At 36.2% G+C, this 24,737-nt stretch overlaps 1 protein-coding gene across 9 annotated transcripts in view; it reads right to left on the reverse strand.

Moving 5' to 3' along the window:
* The window catches only part of LOC119562619 (catenin delta-2), a 180,075-nt gene extending 159,258 nt beyond the window's left edge, over positions 1 to 20,817 (reverse strand). For 3 of the 9 annotated variants that reach the window (XM_037875850.1, XM_037875851.1, XM_037875848.1), the window contains exons 1-3: positions 20,645 to 20,815; positions 20,570 to 20,584; positions 4,521 to 5,354 (exon numbers count right to left, since the gene is read on the reverse strand). In XM_037875850.1, coding sequence (XP_037731778.1) covers positions 4,521 to 5,354; positions 20,570 to 20,580 — 845 coding nt within the window. In that variant the 5' untranslated portion in view covers positions 20,581 to 20,584; positions 20,645 to 20,815. Of the gene's footprint in view, positions 1 to 4,520; positions 5,355 to 20,443; positions 20,461 to 20,569; positions 20,585 to 20,644 lie in introns of those variants that run through there. The other 6 variants (XM_037875847.1, XM_037875849.1, XM_037875844.1 and 3 more) reach the window with 6 other exon arrangements.
* Between the last annotated feature and the right edge of the window lie 3,920 nt (positions 20,818 to 24,737).

The raw sequence follows: 24,737 nt of genomic DNA on the forward strand, positions 1-24,737 counted from the left end.
GCGGTCCTTCATTTCCTTTTAGATCGGACAGCCCCTGTAGTTTGCCGTGTGGTTTTCTTGGCAGTTTACGCATTTTTTCTTTTTGAGGTCTTCCTTGCTGACAGGGTAGTCTGCTGAATTGTGAAAGTCTCCACAAACTACCAAGACTGTTCGAAGTGAACAGTATGCCCTGGTGTGTTCCTACTCTTGACAATTTGTGCATTGCACTGGGCCGTACCACTTGCAAGCCCTTGCAGCTTTTTAGCTGGTACGTGTAGTCGTTTTATCTAGCTTCCTCCAGGTATTTGGATACAGCTCAGAAATGTTCTTCAGATTTGGTCTGGAGCTTGGTTTCATGTATATCCCCTTTTTTTGTTGCCGTTGTATTTAGCGTTGCGGTCGACGACATCGCAGTCGGTTCCGAAATAATAGCTGTAGCTGTGATTGTTGTTGGTTTTGTTGCCGTAGCCGTAGTTGTTACTGATACATTAAGTGCGATTGCAGAATTTTTACCGCTGCATGTTGTTGGTGCGCCAGGGGTCGAAACTGATGGTGAGGGGGCTTTGCAGTAAAAACTCCATGCCGTCGGAGTAGGAGTAACAGTAAGTAGGCATGGTGAGCAAGATCGTGCTCTTTGGCTTCGTTATCACGCGTTGAGACATACGAAAAGTACCCGCCTCTTCGGCTCACGGAGCTTAGTTGCTCTATGTTATGTTGGTTGCTCATTGAGCTTTTTTAGCGTGGCACTTTTTTATTATAATAAAAAAACTATGCACTTGTTTAAGTCATTACACTGACTTTGTGAGTTTAAACTAAAATTTGGTTTCGTTGTGTTTTGGAGTCTTTACGGTTCCTTGAAATTCACCACATAAGTTTTTGTATTTTGTTTGCATTTAATTCATCAATTTTCTTGTTCTATTCCGCCCTCTTCAACTCCCAGCAGGCAAGTAATATGGCATAATAACTTCATTTCGCGGCGTGTCATCTAGAAAGTCTAACTGGTCGAGGAGGAGTGCTTTGCCAAGCTTACAATGAGAAAATGCTTTCATATCTCCTTCTCTTCCATATGCTTAAATATTTAAATAATTGAATCTGTATTAGCGTCACTCCCTTTAAAGAAAAAAAAGTTTGTTTAACCCCAAAAAAAAGTGTTACGGTGATTAAAACTACCTTATAGTTATAAAATACGCAACCGTCAATCGCTCCTACACAGTTAGGAAAGCGCCACAACATTTTCAAAATCCTCAGCATTTTTTTTTATATTATTTTTTCTTTGGTCCAGGCAAGCACTTCATTTTTAAATTGTCAATTACACAGGAACACAAAATTGACCTCTCTTAAATTTCCAGAAACCATTAAAATTTGTCTATGATAATTGTATCCTTCTTAGTAAAAGTCTTATACAAACTTTTGTGACATAGCTAAGAACACAAAAAACCGATGCGTACCCACATTTTGAACTATGTGGCCTACATAATTCGAATTATCTCACATATTTTCGCTGAAGCACACTCTCAATACATATCGGCATTGCTAAAAAAAAGTTCACATCCAAAAATTGGACGACAAAATTGAAGTTCGTTAATTTTTTACAAATTTTGTGATGAAAAGTCGACCCTAAAACAACAATTTTGAATGGAATTAATTTTTATTTTGGAACTTATTGTCCACTGTATGCTTTAATTTCGGTTTAAAGCGATTTCATTAGGATGTTTTATTGGATTTGTAATAGCAATTAAACCGTTTTCTTTAGTTTTATTATCTGCTACCATGTCAAAAAATTTTAAATGGAAGAAATTTATTTTTTTGGGATATATTGTCCATTGTATGCTTTAATTTCGGTTAAATGCAAACTTATGAGGATATTTTGTATCATTTTTTCTAGCGATAAGGCCGTTTTCTTTGTATAATTATCCGCTCCTATATGCTGTCAAACTTAAAATAAGTCACGGCAACCTTTGGAATGCGAGTAAACATATATTTATTTAAATTAAATTTATTTAAATCGTCTTTGGAATAAAATATAAAACAAAAACCAGCAAACATAATACAATTGATTTGGAGATGTTTTGTACTTGTTTATTTGGGGCCATTAGGCTGTACTAAAAAATTTATATATATCTAAGACGATATATGTACTTGTTTACTCGGATTCTATAGGTTGCCATAAGTTTTTTAAATTTGACAGCATATAGGATTCAATAAAATATCGTCATGAAATCGGTTACAATTGAAATAAAAGCATACAGTGGACAATAGATTCCAAGAAAACTAAAAGTTACTTTCATTTAAGAGTTATTTTTAGGGGCGGTCTTGGATGAAATATTGGAAGTTTCAGCTTTGACGTCAAATTCCGAAGACCTGGGCCACGGTTCAAGATGGGGATTATCTTTTTCTAATATCATCTTGTATTAAGATTGTGTTTCAGCAAAAATATTTAAGATAAATCCATAATTGGCCCACATAGGTTACATATTTTAAAACAAGCATTGGTATTCTAAGTAACAAAATATTATATGAGCTATTGTAGTTGTTACAAAGTGCTCCAAAGATAGATAGTGCATAGATCGGAATGAACTTGTAAATCTTCATGGAACTGTTAAATATACTTATGAAAGAAGTGATTGACAGTCGACAAGAACCAAAAGAAGCTTTTGAACAAATATTATGGCATTGTAAATTTTTCGATATTGCAAGGATGGAAAGTCGATTAATTAAAGTCATCAAATTTTTTTTGACCATCGCTTTATAAAAGCTAAGACACTCCTGGCATTGTTTGCTACTGCAGTAATAACCGTATTATAATTTGTAATCGAAAACGACTCCAAGGTCATTTGAGTGGTAATGAGATCAAGATTGTGATTACCGAAGCGATAGGAACAGTCATAAGATTGCATTTGGAATAGTTTCGTTTCCTTTAAATAGAAGAAACAGATTTTACCGGCGAATGTCTGTCTGTCCGTATAGCTAGATCTAAAATGTTGGGAGGACCACGACCACTTTAACGCCCACAACCGCCTATAACGCAAAAACCTGTCTATCCCATATCCCATATTTTTAAAGATTTTGTAAAAGTGTAAATGGGATTTTGTGTTAATTATGATACCTGATCAGTGCGCAGCGCAAGTTTTTTATATCGGAGGACCACGACCACTTTAACGCCCATAACCGCCTATAATGCAAAAACCTGTCTGTCTCCCATATTTTTAAAGATTTTGTAAAAGTGTAAATGGGATTTTGTGTTAATTATGATACCAGATCAGTGATGGAATTTTAACGATAGCTCTGCTGTACGCACATGGTTACTAATCATGAGGCAAAAATTCGATCATCATGATCAGTAAAAAAGGAGCGTAAAACAAGGAAGAACGCTATTGTCGAGTGCTTCGACTATTAGATATCTGTTACTCAGCTAAAGGGACCAAAAATAGACGAAGATATGCAATCAGCAAAGTGAGATTGTAATGCGCCACCTACCCGTGATCTCAACATATGGTTATGTGGGTGGCAGACAGATTTAAGCGTTATAGGCTTTAGAGTGGGCGTGGAAACCTTTCCGGGTCAATCAATATGTATTGACGAGACAAATACATTTCAGTTAAAACTTTTTTTTAGCATGAAAATTGTGTGCGCCAGATTTGGGCGGTAATGGGCGTTGGAATGGGAGTGGCACCCACGCTCACGAACTTACATGCCAAATCCCAAATTTCTAGCTCTTATAGTTTCTGAGATCACAGTGTTCATAAGGACGGACAGACGGACATGGCTAGATCGACTCGGCTAGTGATCCTGATCAAGAATATATATACTTTATAGGGTCGTAAACGCTTCCTTTCACCTGTGACATACTTTTTGACGAGTCTAGTATACCCTTTTACTCTACGAGTAACGGGTATAAAAAGTACGCTATCTTTTCATGATACATTGCTTCTAGCGTGTATCGATGAGTGAATTATCGATAAGAATTAACATTATTATTGTTAAAAATCCATGAAGTAAGTTAAACCCTTTACAGATGTTCAGGCCCTTATGATTTTTACATGTCCACGATTGCTGTGATACTACAGTTGCGTTGGCAACCGATATCAATTTTACAAACGCAATGTTAATAAAAAAAATTTTTTTATTAAGTGATTGTCAAAACCCTACACTAGGACCAAATGAAAAAGAGATTTAAATTGCACAGTAGAGTTTTCCAGTAAAATGTTTTACTTTTTAACGTCGTTATGTATCATGATCGTTCAGCAGAAAAAACTTGATCACTGATCAACTGGTGGATCAGTAACCAGTTATTATGTTGTTCTGCTGAACGCGGCCATCAATACTCATCTACAATTATCGAATGTTTGAAAATTTAGTAGTAAACGCTTCGTATGATTTTGGAATATTCGACAATGATGCTAGCAGTCTAATTTTGGTTTTGTCAATGTGACAGCCGTGATTTCACGCTTGCCTCACATATATTTAACACATTCATTGACTTAATTATATTAAAGTTATTGGTAGTAAAGTTAGTTTTTAAAAAAATATTTTTTACTTACTTATGTATTTCTGGAGAATCATAAGACAGCAATCGAACTAATGGTGGTATTCCGCCCAGAGATCTTGTTCGTTGCTTATTCGGGTCGTCCATGTAGCATAGATGTTGTAAATAAGCCGCTGCATTTGCCTTTATGGCACTGCTCGGATTGCTTAAAAAGCTTATAACTTCCGAAAGATTTGGATCCCGCCACCTCATTGTAGAGCAAATATCATTATCCGATCCTGCAATATAATCATCTTTATCTCCCATTCTTTGAGGGACAGTGTTTAACGAACTCATGGTAAATTGCGGTAACTTATATTCCGTTGAACTTTCGAACGTTCTACATTGGGAATCTGCGGCTGCTTCGGAGCCATTTAGGTTATCATTATAAGTCCTTCCAGAAATGTGTTTTATGTTTGATGTTGTGCTTTGAATTCCTGTGTAGTTAGCTTCTGACGTATAGCAGTATGGTACAACAGATTCATCTGTGTACTCGGAGTCTATGCCACAAGGTATACCAGATATTCCATATTGTGGTGTATCCTCGAATTCGCCTGCTTGTACATATCTCACTGTGGGAGCTAATGAATGCTTTTCAGTACCGGGAATGGAAATGTCTGGGGAGGTGGTCTGAATCTTATGTTGAGGTCCAAGAACCGAAGAGTGTGGTGCAACACTTGATATGGCCCCGATTCCAGGCGGATTTGTGACATATATAGGCGTGTTTGAATATCCTGATGCCGAAAACTGTTCAAAGTTTTGAAAAGATGCAAATTGGGTTTGCATATTTCCTGACTCGTGCGCCAGAGACAGATCCATTTTTATATTATGAGTTGAATTCATGTTTAAACTGAAACAAAAATACCAGATTAAAATTTATGTAAAAATTATTATTTTTTTTGTGATCTGTGAGCCCTAATTATTTAATACAGCTTTGCTTAAAAAGAAAGTGAAACTTTGTTTGAAAGGAACAACTATATTAGGTGGAACGAAGAGCCCTAGAAAAAATTCAACTACACCACTGGCATTAAAACACTATGTAATTTACTAATCTGCAATGATTTTTTTGCGGGTTTTACTTTAAAGTTTAATTTTATTTAAGTTTTATATAAAACTTGCATAAAAAAATGTTCTGAGTTTTAGTTTACGCTTAGAAAACAACAGGTATTCCTTGAATATATATACAAGGGTGGTCAAAAGTATTTTCACAAAAAAAAAGTTAAATATAATCATAATTTGAACTTACATCTTGTTAACTTTGGCATCAATGGAAAGGTAATTTAAATGCCGTTTGAATGATACAATACATTTCTTAACACATTCAGTACTTATTGAAAAGGACGAATTTGTGTGAAAATGTCCTTTTTGAACTTTTTTCCTCGACTTGAAAACTTAAATTTTTTGATGCAAAAAGTTTCTTCAAACAAAAATAATAGTAACTGCAAAAAGAATTTTTCAAAAATCGTTTTGCTTATATTTTTTATGATTTTTTGAAAATGCTTAGAAACATGCATTTTAGCCATATTTTTCTCTTTTTCATACAAATTTTTTCCGACAGTGTCACCTTTAAAAAATCATAAAAAATATAAGCAAAATGATTTTTGAAAAATTCTTTTTGCAGTTACTATTATTTTTTTTTGAAGAAACTTTTTGCATCAAAAAATTTAAGATTTCAAGTCGAGGAAAAAAGTTCAAAAATGACATTTTCACACAAATTCGTCCTTTTCAATAAGTACTGAATGTGTTAAGAAATGTATTGTATCATTCAAACGGCATTTAAATTACCTTTCCATTGATGCCAAAGTTAACAAGATGTAAGTTCAAATTATGAATATATTTAACTTTTTTTTTGTGAAAATACTTTTGACCACCCTTGTATATTGATATATTTAATATATTATATTTTACTATTTTCTTTAATTTTTAATTACATTGCTTTAATAAAACCTATTAAAAGATTTTTATATAAAACTCAAAGATTAACTTTTATTTTTCAAGCGTAAAATAAAACTCAGAGAATAAGTTTTAATTGTCAAGTTTAAAGAAAACTTACAGAAGAACGAATCTTTCATGAGTTTTACATAAAAATCTTGAGAAAGGTATTAAACAGTGAGTTTCAAAATAAAACTTTTACCAGTATCGGTTCCTGAATAAAATTGTAGGCATTAATATATTTTATTTTTATTCAAAAAAGTCTAGTCTTTTGTTTGTAGTATTTCCGAAAGCTTTAAAGAAACAACTCCTATAGCAATAGTAAAATATTTTTGTAGTTACTTTTGTTGCTAAATAATAGCACTTTCCAAACCTGCACAGGAATAACCACTTGGCTGATTACGTAATATATGGACAGATCCTAAGGTCGGATGCAAAATAGATAAACAACGTGGAACAAACTGACTTTGTTGGTCTGCTCGCTACGAGATTCGTGAGACTAGCTCAGTAGATTGTGTGTTCGTCCCACCAAATTTATATGACGTGACGTAGATCAGCGAGAAAGCAAAGAATTCAAAGGATAAGGGTTTATTTCCGTTTTACTTATTACAGCGGTGGGTGGCTCGGTTGGTCTCGTTGTCGTCTCGCGCTGGTTCCAATGGCTGTTGATACTGCTCGTCTTGGCTCGTCGACGCGTTGACTCGGTGATCGCTGACTCCATCCTGTACCTCGTGATGCTCGTAGTGTGCCTGGGTCTAGACAACTTTCCCCTTGAGTTCACGGTTCCTCGTCGCAGGACTTTATTGCTCGACTATGACGGACCCGCCGGGCGATGTGCCAGGGTGTGGTCGCGACAAAGTAAGAAACAAACCGCCTTGACTTAGCCTTGTGATACCCTCTGGACCTCAGCTACCTGTGTCTCAATTCGGAGATTCCTTATGTCCCAATCCCGAACGTCTCGACTTAGCGATCTTGCTTCTTGTATGTATCCCACAGCGCTGCTTACGACGACTTGACTTGTTGCTGGTTGACTTTGACTTTAATAGCTGGCTGATCTTGTTGGACTGACTCCTCGTGATCGAATGATGATGGGTCCCAGTGCCCAGCGGTCTTATATAGGGCATCCGGGAACCGTTATTTCTCTTTTGCGCACGGCCCGCTGGAACTCTCCACTCCAGGTCCGAAGTCCACGGATTCAGGTTGGCATCTTTGTTGTAGACCCACGGCTACCACCTAGAGTCCGATGTCTTGGCGCTATCCTGCTGAACCTCCTGGGACATGTGGCACGCAGTCGCGCTGTCCTGCTGAGATGTGGAACTTCTTTTCCTGGTCCAAAGTATAAGGCTGAGTCGAAAGTGCGGTGCGTTCCGCTCTCTCTCTCTCCCTCTCTCTCTCTCTCCCTCTCTCTCTCTCTCCCTCTCACTCTCTCTCACTCTCTCTCCCTCTCACTCTCTCTCACTCTCTCTCCCTCTCACTCTCTCTCTCACTCTCTCTCTCTCCCTCTCTCTCACTCTCTCTCCCTCTCTCTCTCACACTCTTTCCCTCTCTCTGTATAGTACCTTATCACGGATACGATAGGCTTAACGTATAACTCCGCATCAGTTCGTACAAAATTTTGAAAAAGACAAGCCATACATCCACAATCAAAATACAAGTTAACACCGTCACCCGGCAACAGTGAAGTTGCCAAGCTGATCACGCATAGCCGGCATGAGAACAATGTAAGGCCAGCGTCACCTGCGGATATTGCAGAACGACAGTGCCAGAAGCCCAAACTTTGGTCTGCGCAATAAGCGGGCAATGCACTGCGACGCAAGCAGAGGCTACCCAACACCACGTACCGGGAGCCGGGCCAGCACCTCCGATATAACAATTTATGTACTGGAAAAAAAAGTTGGAAAAAATTGTGACAGTCGTACCTTCGACAATCCCAAAGTCTTCTCATTCGCGCATTACCGCGCGTCTTAAAAAAATTATAAGGCAATTTAATTCATTTACATGCTGTCGGAATTGTATTAGACCAGCAGAGCGACTACAAGTTACTCTACGATACCTGCACTGGGGGAAAAGGCTAACTCTAAACTTAAGAACCAAAGATTTTAACGTTTTTAAAATTAAGTAAAAGTTGTTCTTGACTTGACCACAGCGTGGCCTAGCGGGTAGAGGAGTTGCGACTTTGTATTTGAAATAGTATTTCCTCAGGAAAGCGCAGTTTGGAGTTCGAGTCCACAAAACGACATGCTGCAAATATTTTTACTTTCACAACATTTCTTATGAACTTCAGGTTTTGTCCTTTACATGGAAGGGTTGATTAGTGTATTTTCCTTTTAAGCTTGCGTTCAATCTCAGGAAAAAAAATTAATTTTTAAAAAATGTTCCTTTGGTTGAATATATATATATATTTAATATATTTTACTTTACTTGTTTACGTCAAAAGGGCGTTTAATTTCAGGAGGCAGTTACGAGCGGCAGTTTTATCCAGATGTCTACACCTCGCGCGCTCGCACTGCCGTCCGCTCTCCCTCTCCATCTCTCCCCTAAGTCTCCGCTCCGCACCGGAGCGCTTAAGTTACGTTAGGCTTAACTAGTTCTTATTTCAAAGTGTACGAATAAACACCTATAAACCCAAACTATCCCCGTGTTTTTTGCACACCCTTCGTTCTTGGGACTTAAATTATTTCAGCGATTTGTTAGCTTTGGCATCAATGGAAAGGTAATTAAAATGCCGTTGAAAGATACAATACATTTCTTAACCCATTCAGTACTTATTGAAAAGTACGAATTTGTGTGAAAATCTACTTTTTTAACTTTTTATCTCGTCTTGAAAACTTAAATTTTTTGATGCAAAAAGTTTCTTCAAACAAAAATAATAGTAACTGCAAAACGAATTTTTCAAAAATCATTTTGCTTATATTTTTTTATGATTTTTTAAAGGTGACAATGTCGGAAAAAATTTGTATGAAAAAGAGAAAAATATGGCTCAAATGCATGTTTCTAAGCATTTTAAAAAAATTATAAAAAATATAAGCAATATGATTTTTGAAAAATTCTTTTGCAGGTACTATTATTTTTGTTCAAAATGGAACTTCAATTTTCCGGAGCTATTATTGAGAATTGGGACCCTATCCTGGTTTATATGTGCTCGACAGAACTACCAAAGCTCACCCTCTCATTATGGGAGCAATCCATCCAAAATAAAGCCGAAATTTGCAAGTGGCTTGCGCTTGATTCCTATTTGACGGGGCGCCATCGAACTCTTGAGGCCGTCGATAGTTTCCGATCTGCCAATTTCCTCCACGTCCAATCCAAAGACACAAATCGAGTGGCAGAATTTCCAAAAATAAATTCCTACAACACAAGTTTACTTCCGATACCCAAAGGCTGCGATCTGTGTTCGAAGAAGAACCATCACGTGCGTATATGTCCACGCTTCCTACAAATGACTCTAAACGATCGCCTAGCCTATATCCAAAGGAAGCAGTTGTGATCCAATTGCTTTGCAAGCAGCCATCAATTCCGGGATTGCACAAACGCTCACAGCTGTCTCACTTGCCAAGATCGGCATCACACATTGCTGCATCGAAACAGCGGTCCTACTACTCCGCTAATTCCATCCGACCCTCCAAGGCCAGTATCCGCGTCAGTTCCACCTATTCAACGCAAGTTACCGTACAAAAAGTCTCTCATAAGAATACTCCATCCGAATATTGGGTTCCATACCCCGCCTTGGATGGCAGACGTACTCGAGGTATTAAATCCTACCAGTGCCGAGTCTGCCAAAATATCCATCCTCAAGCCCCCAGAATCGGCTCCAGGAAGTACATATCCAGAAGTACTGCTCCAATTGCTTGGCTCAAGGACTCCTGCCGCAGTGGTCATCACTGCCACAAGTGTGGAAAGGGCCACCACACTCTCCTACATACGGACGACCGATCTTCACTTCCAACATATTCCTGAGCCTTCTATCCTGAGGTTCATGCTACGGGTGTCCTCGCAAGGGGAGGGAGAATGTTAACGTCAAAAGGGCGTTTAATTTCAGGAGGCAGTGTCGAGCGGCAGTTTTATCCAGATGTCTACATCTCGCGCGCTCGCACTGCCGTCCGCTCTCCCCTAAGTCTCCGCTCCGCACCGGAGCTCTTAAGTTAAGTTAGGCTTAACTAGTTCTTATTTCAAAGTGTACGAATAAGCACCTATGTCGCGCAAAAACCCCAAACTACCCGTGCTTTTTTGCGTACCCTTCGTTCTTGGGACTTAAATTATTTCAGCGATCAAGCCATCCCGCCCCAACATTACTTTTTTTTTAATTTTTCATTATATTGCTTTAATAAAACCTATCAAAAGATTTTTATTTAAATCTCAAAGCGTAAAATAAAACTCAGAGAATAATTGTCAGGTTTCAGGAAACTTACAGAAGAACGATTATTTCATGGGTTTTACATAAAAATCTTGAAAGTACTAAACAGTGAATTTTAAAATAAAACTTTTACCAGTTACGATCTTTGAATGGTTCGGAACTTTGTGGCAAGTCACATTTGCCCAGTTTTTTCATAAATAAGAATCCTATCAAGTCTCCAAACACGTTTTAAAAAAAATTTTTTCGAAGGAACATTTCCTTGTTTAAATCCAATGTGTGCTATTAAGGTGAACAGGTCATTTTACAAATATAGGCCTAAAAATTTGACTTTTTGGACATGGCACCGAATGCCATAAAGTGTTGTTTTTATTAAGAACAAATGTTAATGGAACACTATTAGAAAAAAGTTTGCCTATTAAATAATATGTTAATATTTACAAACAGAGAGCGTACTTTTTGTGCTACTCATATAATCATGGCTGTAATTCGGTTAATACTGGCGTCTGATCTGAGTTTTAATTACTCTACGTAACACCAAAAAACTACGTTACGTTTATATTTCCTTTTTTTGAATTTAATTTAGAACAAGATAGGAAGTTAGCTTCGGCAAGCCGAAGCTTATATACCCTTGCAGCTATAATTATTAAATTTAAAAACACAAAAAATGATATTCCCAATAGTATAAGATAATATGTCAAAAAACACCGAAGCTATAATTTGTTTCATATTATTTTCCTACCAATTTTCCGATCGTTCCTATGGCAGCTATATGATATAGTCGTCCGATTTTGATAAAATTAAATTCGAAACTCAGAACTAATTAAAAAATGTTATTTCCAAGCGTAGGAGGTTATATGTTAAAAAACACCGAAGCTATAATTTGTTTCATATTATTTTCCTACCAATTTTGCGATCGTTCCTATGGCAGCTATATGACATAGTCGTCCGATTTTGATAAAATTTAATTCGAAATTCAGAACTAATTAAAAAATGTTATTTCCAAGCGTTGGAGGTTATATGTTGAAAAACACAGAAGCTATAATTTTTTTCATATTATTTTTCCACAAATTTTCCGATCGTTCCTATGGCAGCTATATGATATAGTCGTCCGATTTCGATAAAATTTAATTCAAAATTCAAAATTATTTAAAAATTGTTATTTCCAAGCTTAGGAGTTTATATGCTAAAAAACACCAAAGATATAATTTTTTTTCATTTTTTTGTCCGATTATTCCTATGGGAGCTATAAGATATAGTTGTCCGATCCGGCTGGTTCCGACTTATATACTACCTGCAAAAGATATAAGACTTTTGGGAAAGTTTCAGCCGGATAGCTTTAAAACTGAGAGACTAGTTTGCGTAGAAACGGACGGACAGACGGACAGACGGACAGACGGACATGGCTAGATCGACTCGTCTAGTCATGCTGATCAAGAATATATATACTTTATGGGGTCGGAAACGTCTCCTTCACTGCGTTGCAAACTTCTGACTGAAATCAATATACCCTCTGCAAGGGTATAAAAAAACGCACGATGATATCATATAATTACAGTAGGAACCATAGGATATTTAATGGAAAAAAAATATAGCTCCGTTATTTTTCATCATATTTTCTTTTACGACGGTTTATTGTATTTTAAAATTTCGGAACTACGAGTTAAATTTGATATAAATCGAGCTACTATATCCTATAGCTACCATAAAAGGGATAGCAAAATTAATATCAAAATAGTACAAATGACATACAGTACGTTAAATAGGCTGGTAATGGAAATACAACATAATCTTAATACTTATCGGATATATTCAAAAATATATAAACCATTTTCACATATTCAGCATCTTTAAGCTGTTTCAACGAATAATGAATACTTTAATTGTACTTATTTTAGAAAACAAAAACCAAAGATTGACAAAAGTTAAATTTGCTTAAGATATTTCGTTAAGCAATCGATTTTGCTAGGGTGTTTAGACTGCATTGTTGAATATTTGAAAATCATTCCAGGCGTTTACACAACAGATGCGGCTTTTAAAGATTCGAGTTCATAGAAAACTGACGTTAAAGTAAAGCGTTGCTAGTGTTTTTATTTTTGTACTTGTAAATTTCCAACCATTCATCAAAAAATCGAAAAACAGCATCATGCGAAACATAAAATGTTCGTATTTTTTCATTTAGGGACCCTGTGGATGGAAAACACAAATTTTTTCGAATATTTGCAAGCAATCCTTGTTTTAAATGTTAGCTTTCTAAGATGTAAAACATTCGACTTTATAGGAAAATAAGCCTCTGTAGTTTAGGCGACTAGCATTTCTGAATATTCGACAACGATGCTAGCAGTCTACAGTGACGATCTTAAGTGTTGGCACACTTGAAGTGCGCTTTTCTACCTTTCTAAATGTGTTATAAAATTCAACAAAATTATTATTCATAATGGGAATATTCAACAATCAAATTAATTTGGTTTCAATAAATTATCTTTTAAAACTAAATTTTTTAATTTAAAAAAACCAAAAAATAGGCAGAATTAGCTGCTCAAAAGTCTTGACACACTTGTGTTTTTAATAACAAAATTTCAAAACAAAATCTTATTTACACATTTACAACATCTTCAAGTGTGCGGCGGTAGACAGGTTTAAGAGTCATGTGCTCTTGTGGGCGTGTGCGATTTTCATTCAACACGCGTTTTTTTTAAATTACCTTTGAAATGATAAAAAACTTAAATATTTATTAGGTTCAACAAAAAATTTAAAAAAATGTTATTTATGTCTGTCAATTTATGCACACTTCGATTTTTGTTTAAAAGAATCTTAAATGGTCCTATATTTAATTACTACCCTGTGAAAGAAATTTGGGTACAGGCACGTTATTAAGCTAAAAAGCGGTTTTTCTTCAAAAAAACGATTCAAAAATGTACATCTTCGGGTTTACCTACTGGATGAACTTAGTTGATGTACTGCTTTCGTCTATACCTATCGATTGAGCCATGCCCACTCTAACGCCACAAGAATAAAAATTTGAACAAAAATTTATTTGTTTCGCCAATACCTATCAATTGAACGAAACAAAAGTTTGTCACGCCCACACAAACACCCGTGACGCCAATATGTGTCTATTTGTTTTGATTATCAAGCAGTTATGACCAAATATAGTAATCGCCGCTAGGTGGTGCCCTGCAATCTCGTGATAAGTCTCCATGCTGCTTGCATGTCTCCATCTGCCTTGCTCTCTATTTAGCTGAGGAACGGGCGCCCACAGTTTTGATGCTATAAAAAAATGTTAATTGAAATGTACTGGTCTCGTTAATACCTTCAGTTCTGCAGTAGGGATGCGGTGACATGTCTGAAGGCAAACATTGTTTTCGTTTTTTTTTTTTGCCTAAAACGCTGTGCCGCCGTTGACGTCAGTAAAGAAGTCAGCGCAGCGTAGAAGACTGCCTACGAAGACGGCCGTGCAACAAAGAGATGAAGATACTCGGAGGTTCCCTCTCTTTCTTTGGTCTTATAATCTGCCTGCACTCGGCGCTCTCATTTCTTTTGCGTCTCTCCGTTATGTTCGGCTAGCGACTAACATTTCGGCGGAAAAGTTTTCGTGGAGCAGCGACATGTGAATGCCCTAGTATTTTAGGAGCATTATTGTATATCGAAAAAAATCAACTAATATTCTTTTATAAACATAAATTTGTTGATTATAGTAAAATTAAGTAAATTGAATTTACTTATAATGTTATGTTTACGTATTATACATTATTATTACAATACAATTTTTTAGTTCAGTTATAGAAATGTAGTCCGTTAACATAACATAATAACATTTAAAAAAAATTCGTATTGTATTTTTTACTCAAGAAGTAAAAATAATATAGTCTGATATTGTTTTTGCTTTAGAAAGGCTATAGGAGCCACTGCGCCAACAGCGAAGAGAAAACAAAAGAAATCAAGTAAAGGGGTGAATTCTGTTTAAGTAATTGAAAAGAAGCATCCATTGAAATTGTGCGCAGCAGAGTTACTTTAATCGTTTCCTTAAGTTAAAATAATAAAGTCAGGTAAGTGTTGCATTAAGTTTAAGATGTTGTGCATTGATCTTAGTTTAAAGTACGTAAATTTTAAGGTGTTTTATGGGTTCCGTTAGCCGAATGTGGATAATTAAATGTTTTGTGCCAATAAAAATACCGCAAAGGGTGAAACACAGCTCTAAAAGGTAAATATACAAATAGACAAGGAAAACGCATTTTTTAAACTTATGCCCATACATTTTTTCAGGAGCGTTGGCCTAGGATTCGGAGGACCCGGACAAAAGTTTAAGAAAGGCGATGACCAATGTAAAAAGCAAATTAACGTAACATAAAACTAGGCTTACTAACAATAACTGTCCTTTAAAAAAAACCTAAATAACACTATTTAATTAAAATAAATTTATTGTATTTTAAATTCTGTAATTACATAAGTGAAAACTCATTGGAAATATTCTGAATTTCACAAGTGATTTCACGTGGAACGTGTCACTTGCAGGTGATTTCATAAGTTTAAGCTCATCGGAACTATTCAGAATTTCACAAGTGATGTCACGTGTGACGTGTCACCAGCAGGTGACATGCAGTACTACAAATGATTATAAGGAACAAGTGAAATCCCGAGTGCCTTCGAAAAATTTTCATTTGAATTTTCACTTGTGAAAACGCGGAGATCCCATACAATTGTCTATATGGAGTGTCACTTGTTCTTCACTCGTGCAAGGTGACATGTCCCGCGGTATTCACAAGTGAAACTTTTTTTGGAAATGAAGGGTACCATCCATTAACTTAAAAAGTTTGCCACGCCCAAAAACCTCCCAAGAAGAAAAGCAATGACGTCTGAGCGAAGCAATGACACATGTATTTATGCATGTTTGTTTGTAAATAGTTGCCGAACTGATCGGCGATTATAACTCTTTTAAACACAGCTGATCGACCAAATATTTCATTGAACAATTAAGGAAAACATTTAGATTCAAGTACATGTATATGGTACATAATACGCTTTTAGATGCTTCTTGCTTAGCAAACATACATTATTATGGATATGATTTTTGGTCTATTTTATGAATTGCTCTCTCTTTCTTGGCGCTGCCAGAAACATAAGCATGTGCAGAAAAATGAGAGCGCAGAGCGCTTCTTATTCTATTGTATAATTATCAATTTAAGCAATTTGTCCTTTTTGTCTCCCCAAACAACTCAATATCAATTTCAAATTAAAAAATTTCATAAGCGAACAAGAAAGAGACGGAAGAGACCAGAGTTGAAAAGCACAAGAAGGCAGTAAATGAACCGAACATTTGTGCACGTACCAGCGCTGTAAATCTTTCTGTTTTCCCATTAGACTACCACTAACTCTCGTAAGGGAAACCCATGTGCCTAATGCGATTTTTTGCGAACCAATGCGATTTTGCGTATTCAAATATTAAAGCGGTCATCTTAACATTTAAGCTTAACAAACGACCCCATATTTTTTATTCGCTCTTTTGTCATTTTCCTCCAGTAAGATCGACGTGAAGTTATTAAAATTTACTACCGAAATTCGGAGTCAGTCTCTCACATGGGTTGGGAATCTCTGCGACGTCGTTGTGGCGACATCCTACAAGATCAAGTTGACGCAAGAGCTGAAGCCGCGACGATTGATGAACTTCCCACGAACATCGAACGTGAAATTGCAGCAATATCGGCCGATCTATGCTTGGAAGCTTGAAAATTGGGTTCAGCATCTGGACTTCTGCAAGCGTGCCCGAGGTGGCCATCCAAAATAAATCGAGTTTCATACATAATGACATTATATGTACTTTCACACAATTTCATCGATATACAAAACAGTTTTTGATTTATTTAATAAGAATTTAGGCGCCCTTATTAAAACCGCAGTTTCATACTTTATGGGGTCGGAAACGCATCCTTCTACCTGTTACATACTTTTCGACGAGTACAATTTACCGCTTTACTTTACCATTAACGGGTATACAAAGTTATACACTGAATTTGTACGCAATATTTAGCAAATTTTCGAAAAACTGCAACATTCTGCACTGGTCAACTGATTTTGATTCATCACAGGGTTTTTTTTTGTGTATAACCTTCCAAATGTTAGGTAAAAAATATGTAAGGAATAATGTTTTTTTTAATGTGTGGCAATTTATGCCCAGTTCGATTTTTATCCAAAAAATCTTAAAAAGTCCTTTACTTGATAACTTTCCTGTGAAGGAAATTTAGAGACAAGAATATTTTAATAAATTATGAATTAAAAACCAAATTTAATAAGAGGTTTATCCTAAAAAAACATTCAAAAATGTAAATCTTAGGGTGTACGTACCGAACTAACTTAGTTGACGTATTGATTTCGTCAATACCTATCGATTTAGTCACACACACACACTCTAACGCCCACAAGCCTTCAGAACTGTGATGCACACAAACAAAAGTTTGTCAAGGCCACTCGAACACCCATGACGACATATCTGTCTGGGGCCCACAGTTTTTAAGACTTTGTAAAAGTGTAAATGGAATTTTTTCAGATCTGACTATTTACTAAGCAGTTTTGACCAAATTTAGGAATTGCCGCTAGGTGACGCCCTGCAATCTCGGAAAAAGTCTCTTTGCCGATTGCATGTCTCCATCTGCCTTGCGCTCTATTTAGCTGAGGAGCGGGATACTGCGTACTGTAGTAATAAATATAATTTCGATAACTACTCCGACATGTGGTATTTTCTAGTTTCATTTTGAAAAGTCCCACAGCATCTTGCTTTTGGACCCGTCCCTTTAGTAAGTATATGTAAATAAGATGATAGCCTGGGGTATTTACTTCCAGTATCGCCAACAGTTATTACTTTTACACTTTCGCAGCTCTTTATCCCAAAGCCAATTAAAATTTAAGGTCTTGATATGACTGATGATTTTTTCGATACCTTTCAATTGGTGTATCACTCGTTATGATCGGATCATCACTGCAGCTTTTATAGCGGTTACTCGTAGAGTAAAAGGGTATACTAGATTCGTCGAGAGTATGAAATGTTACGCGAATATGCCACGCCCACTCTAACTCCCACAAGCCGCCCACAATTTTCATGATAGAAACAAAATTTTAACTGAAATGTATTTGTCTCGTCAATACATATTGATTGACCCGGAAAAGTTTCGCACGCCAACTCTAACGCCTATAACGCTTAAATCTGTCTGCCGCCATATATTGAGATCGCGGGTAGGTGGCGCAATACAATCTCTTGCTGCTTGCATATCTCCATCTCTCTTTGGACTCTTTAGTCTTTGGTCTTATCTGAAAGACGAGGTACTCGACTAAAGCGTTCTTTCTTGTTTATTCTGTCGCTTCGCACACACTCCTGGTGCGCTTTCGTCACTACCTGGACTGCCGTCCACAGTGATGTACGAATTCTAGTACTAAGAAAGTACATACATTATATTAATGTTGTCTTTAATCGAGTTTCATTGTTTGCAAACGTCAAAAAGAGCTGTACTCCAGAGTAGAAGAGAATATAATCAAAAAAAAAGATGAAGAAAGAATTTCGTTTCTATTTTTTCCGTTGAAATCTGTCGGAGCTATAGAATATAGTTGTCAGAAAGTTTCATTCCAATAGCTTCCATCCGTCCGTATGAGCGCTGAGATCTCGGAAAGAAAGAAAGCCTTAAACTGGGATTTAGTATATAGACGCAGAGCAAGATGGTTTCAGCCCAGTGCCTTGAGGAGTTTAAGCTATAGAGTTAAAACTTTATAAGGAACGAAGTTACGAGCGGGACTTGTCTGATTAAGATGTAACTCTAGCTTTAAAAATGTGGGCGCCAGAGCGACTGTTTCCAAAATTGTACAAGTGCTGTACCCAGCGACAGATACGAGAAGGGCCCTGAAGGGTAAGTTACTGTTATGTTAATAAGCGAATGAAACAATGGCAGGACAATATACTGCAGACACTGCAGTTTGTACGATCAATAGCCAACATCTCCGTCAGGGTCATCAACCAACGGCACGAATCAGTCAGTAACAAATCAACAGAATACGCAGTAAAGGAGAATTAATTATAATAATTTTTACTAGCGGCTTATCCTCGTTACCCCACTCTCAGCGCAGTACTCAACATCGCCTGTGGTCGACGCAATCCCTGCTCTGCCAGCGTCCCGTCATTTGAGGCTTCTAGCGGCTTACCCTCGTTAACCCTCTCTAAGCGCCGTTCTCCACATCGCCTGCAGTCCGTCTTTATCAATAACCTTTGTTACGATCATCGCGAGCCGTTCACACGGACAGACGGACATGGCTAGATCGATTCGGCTAGTAATCCCGATCAATACTATCACAAAAAGTTTGAAAAACATCGATGGCGGTCACCAGAGCCCAACTATTGATATTATCCATCCTAGTGTAAATAGACTTTTAAAGAGCCCAGCGGCTATACAACTTTTAAATTATATTATAATTTAGGTACTGCTTGATCGACTTAAAGGGCCGAACTTTATGTTGGCACGCTTAGAATCTTGAACTTCAAATGCGCGTTTCTTTCTTTAACACATGTGTTCTGAAATTTGTATTACGGGAATATTATTAAATAATTTTTTACATTGATTTTTCTCATAAAACTAAATTTTTAAATCTAAAAAATAAACTGATTTTGCAGAACACAATTTTTGGCACACTTGGGTTTTGAATAACTATTTCGTTAAAACTTAACCGGTTTGGTTGTTTTTTTTGTCAAATCCGATTTGTCTCATATCTGTAGTATAAGACCAAATTTGTATCATAAAATCGTTTAAGTACCTTGAATAACACCAAAAATGGTTAAATACAAAAACATAAAAATAAAGGCCCTTATCTCTGCGAAAAATAATATTTGATTTTCAGGATCAGGGTTTGTTGTATAGTAACATTTGTGAATGGATGCCTGAAGCCGTTTTTATTTTATAACCATGTAAAATGCAAGGCACATAGGACAATACAAGCTTTGAGTGGCCAGAAAGCGCAAAAGGATCACATAAAAGGATAATGAAAACCCTAAGATCTACTCAGAACGGATCTAAGTTTGGGATAAGGAGGACTTTGGGAAATATATTTACCCAGTAGCCCTCCAAAAGTCCATGTCAAGTGCTAAGTACAAGTTCTTGCAAAAGCCACCAAATCGGTTAAGTTTTATCGAAATAGTTATTAAAATATGTTTGGCAAAACCTGAATATTTTTTAATTTCTTATTTTTAAAAATTTATTTTTAAGATATAAAAGAAAATTAATTTGATTGTTAAATATTCCCTTTATGCAAAATAATTTTGTTAAATTTTATAATACACTCATTAGAGGAAGAAAATCGCATTTGAAGTTTAAGATGCTAAGTATTCCAAACGTAAAGTTTGGCACTGTATAGGAAATATTTAAAACAAATATATACATATATGTACAGTGTACATACATATATATACTTTCGATGCCAGAATTAATTGTGAGCTGATGTACATTTCAATAAATAGAACCACACCCCCTTCGGTGTGTATTCAACAGATTCTTTTGTCGAATTTTAATTAAGTCCTATATAGTCCAAAACAGCGTTAGATTTAAAATAACAACAAAGAAGCACAATGTATATTATAAATACATAAATATGTGTTTACACTGCACACACATTCATAATCATACTTTGATCCAAGTATTATTAGGTCGATCTGTTGTATCGATTTTTTTAGTTCTCATGATACGCCAATTGGTTTTACTCTTTACATGAAATTCATAATTGATTTGAGTTCTTGACCAAGAAATAAATACCATAAGTACATATGCCTGAAAGGTGAAGTTTGTTTAACAATGTGTACAACATACACATCGTCTTCTCTAACGTACCCAAATGATTTTAAGATACACACAGCTACATATTCACGATGCTTCGACTAGCATTTCGTTAAAATTGAACCAATGTAAAAACAAAATACACAGCACAAATTTTATAAGGTTATTCTACGTCCAATTTGAATTAAAACTTGTATATAGCTGTAAAAATTAAACTAGTTCAATTGCAAGTTTTTGATAATAGTAATCGAAGAATTGGTTATTATAGACCATTTCCATTAACCATCCATCTTCATTATACACGATTCCCACAAAGCACTATTTGAAATATGTAACTACCCTTCAGTTCCAAAAAAAAAGTTTCACTTGTGAATCACCTTGGGAATCACCTGGGACATGTCCTCGTGCACAAGTGAAGAACAAGTGACGCTCCATATAGAAAATTGTATGGGATGTCCGCATTTTCACAAGTGAAAATTCAAATGAAAATTTTTCGAAGTCCTACGGGATTTCACTTGTTCCTTATACTCATTTTTCGTATGGCCTATCACGTGCCGGTGACTCGTCCCAAGTGAATCACTTGGGAAAATCAGAATTTTTCCTTGAGTTTTCAATTGTGAAATCACTTGCAAGGGACGGGTCCCAAGTGAAACACTTGGGAAAATCAGAATTTTTCCTTGAGTTTTCACTTATGAAATCACTTGCAAGGGACACGTCCCAAGTGAATCACTTGTGAAAATCAGAATTTTTCCTTGAGTTTTCAATTAAAACAAGAAAGGAAGTTAGCTTCGGCAAGCCGAAGCTTATATACCCTTGCAGCTATAATTATTAAATTTAAAAACACAAAAAATGATATTCCCAATAGTATAAGATAATATGTCAAAAAACACCGAAGCTATAATTTGTTTCATATTATTTTCCTACCAATATTCCGATCGTTCCTATGGCAGCTATATGATATAGTCGTCCGATTTTGATAAAATTAAATTCGAAACTCAGAACTAATTAAAAAATGTTATTTCCAAGCGTAGGAGGTTATATGTTAAAAAACACCGAAGCTATAATTTGTTTCATATTATTTTCCTACCAATTTTGCGATCGTTCCTATGGCAGCTATATGACATAGTCGTCCGATTTTGATAAAATTTAATTCGAAATTCAGAACTAATTAAAAAATGTTATTTCCAAGCGTTGGAGGTTATATGTTGAAAAACACCGAAGCTAAAATTTTTTTCATATTATTTTTCCACAAATTTTCCGATCGTTCCTATGGCAGCTATATGATATAGTCGTCCGATTTCGATAAAATTTAATTCAAAATTCAAAATTATTTAAAAATTGTTATTTCCAAGCTTAGGAGTTTATATGCTAAAAAACACCAAAGATATAATTTTTTTTCATTTTTTTGTCCGATTATTCCTATGGGAACTATAAGATATAGTTGTCCGATCCGGCTGGTTCCGACTTATATACTACCTGCAAAAGATATAAGACTTTTGGGAAAGTTTCAGCCCGATAGCTTTAAAACTGAGAGACTAGTTTGCGTAGAAACGGACGGACAGACGGACAGACGGACAGACGGACAGACGGACATGGCTAGATCGACTCGTCTAGTCATGCTGATCAAGAATATATATACTTTATGGGGTCGGAAACGTCTCCTTCACTGCGTTGCAAACTTCTGACTGAAATCAATATACCCTCTGCAAGGGTATAAAAATATAGAATTTAAAATACATACATATTTAATTTCATTTTAATTCATTTTAATTATATGGTATTATTTAGATTTTCAAAAATTGTACAATTATTGTTTCTGTTTTTTTGCTTCGTAAGCTTATTTTTAACGTTAGACATCGCCGTTCTTAAACCTTTGTCCGGGTCCTCTGAATCCTTGGCCAACGCTCCTGAAAAAACATATGTTTAAAAAATGCGTTTTATTTGTTTAATTGTATATTTACCTTTTATAGCTGTGTTGCAGAATTTTTATTGGCACAAAACATTTCGTCATCCACTTTCGGCTAACGGAACCAATACCTTCAAAATTTACGTACTTTAAACTAAGATCAATGCACAACATCTTAAACTTAATGTAGCACTTACCTGACTTTATTATATTAACTAAACGATTAAAGTAACTCTGCTGCGCACCATTAAAATGGATGCTTCCCTTTCAATCACTCAAACAGAATGCACCAAGTCACCCCTTTACTAGATTTTTTTTGTTTTCTCTTCGCTGTTGGCGCGTGCCACTGCACCTATACCCTTTCTAAAGTGAAATATATCCGACTATATAGTTTTTACTTCTTGAGTAACAAATACAATATGAAATTTTTTAAAAATGTTAATACTAATACTACTTATGTTTTAAATATTGAAATCAATTTTAACGGACTAATTTTCTATAATTACACTAAAAAAATATATTGTAATAAAAATGTATAATAAGTAAACATAACATTATAAGTAAATCCAAATTACTTAATTTTACTATAATCAAATAATTTATATTTATAAAACAATATAAGTTGTATATTTTCGATACACAAAAATGCTCCTAAGATATTAGGGCATTCACATGTCGCTGCTCCACGAAAATTTTTCCGCCGAAATATTAGTCGCTAGCCGAACATAACGGAGAGACGCAAAAAAAAATAACGGACCGGACGATATTTGTCTCTGCGAGCGCGGAGTGCAGGCAGATTATAAGACAAGAAAGAGAGGGAAATATCCGAATATCTGCCTCTCTTTGTTGCACGATCGTTTTCGTTGACAGTCTTCTACGCTGCGCCGGCTGCTCTGCTAACGTCAACAGCGGCACAGCGTTTTAGGCACAAAAAAAGCTTTTTGACTTGAGCCATGTCACCGCGTCCCTACTGCAGAACTGAAGGGTATTGTTCCATAAGAGTAGCACTTACACCGACGACATTTGTCAGTCATCTATGTGAGAGGGCGAAAAGCAAATAGGTGGAGGACTCCAAAATTACATGGCGCACGGAATGATCATTGGGAATAAACTTAAAGTTCTGAACAACAGTATAAAAATAATTTTCACTAACATAATGTGTGCAATAATATTTATAGAATTATTTTGAAAGTAGTATTGCACAGAGTCCATCCGTGTGAAGCAGTTGACATATTTTACAAATCTAAAACTCCAAATCCCACAGACCACATCCGCCATCCGACAACAACTGATCAGCAGTAATAACAATACTTTTGGGGATTGACGTACGCAGCAGTTGTTTGTCAAAACATATTCAAGGTATGATTTTATTTCTGCGAAGCCCTCGTACTATAAGCCAATAGATCAAAACTTAAAACTTAACTTCAACCTACAAGAGATCAATCCACCACCTACCATCCGATGAACGGTTGGTCCATAAGGTTTTGCCGTTTCGAAAATTTTCCTGTTAGTCCGCCATCAAAATTTGAAGGACTTGTGTACATTCAGTTCCTAGAGAGAGACGGGGATAATCGCTACAACTCGCTTTAGTGAAAAATGGGACCGCACACGCAAATCAATTCAACGCTGAATCGTTTTTATTCAGTATTTTTTTACGAGCTTAGGGGATTTCTGTACTTGTCATTTTTCGATTTATTGTTATTGGTGCAGTACCTATGAGCCTTCCAACAGCTCGGACCTTAAGCCTAGTACTCAGATCGGCTAAGAGTTTCACTAGTCGAAAAATCTTATTCTTTGTAGTGTGACCGAAGTTTTCAAAGTTCACCCGCCATGCATGTGGCATGGTCTTACTGTCAAGCAGCTGGGCTTGTTGTCAAACGGAAAACAAAACAATTGGAGCAATTTAAAAAAGAAGAGTATGCTGGTGCATAAAGAAATTAAAATAAAAATAAATTGAATGTTCAACGTATGTTTTTATTTATGTAAATTATAAGTTAAAGGCTTCCTTCTCGTCCCACGGATGCTCCGCCATCTTTCCCGCGCCATCTGTAGTCCAGCTCCGAGCTGGCCAATAATGGCTGGTGATAGCTCCTCCAGCTGTCCCTTAGCGGGCAACCTTATTTCCTCCTCCCTATAGAAGCCGGCGCATCCTCTATGTCCGCTCCATCACCAGCTGCCAAGTAGCTGGTGAAGGAGGAGTCCTTAATGGAGCTCGTCGGAGATCGAGCGATGTCCCATGTT

The sequence above is a fragment of the Drosophila subpulchrella genome, unplaced genomic scaffold (genome assembly GCF_014743375.2).
Source record: "Drosophila subpulchrella strain 33 F10 #4 breed RU33 unplaced genomic scaffold, RU_Dsub_v1.1 Primary Assembly Seq75, whole genome shotgun sequence".
Lineage (NCBI taxonomy): Eukaryota > Metazoa > Arthropoda > Insecta > Diptera > Drosophilidae > Drosophila > Drosophila subpulchrella.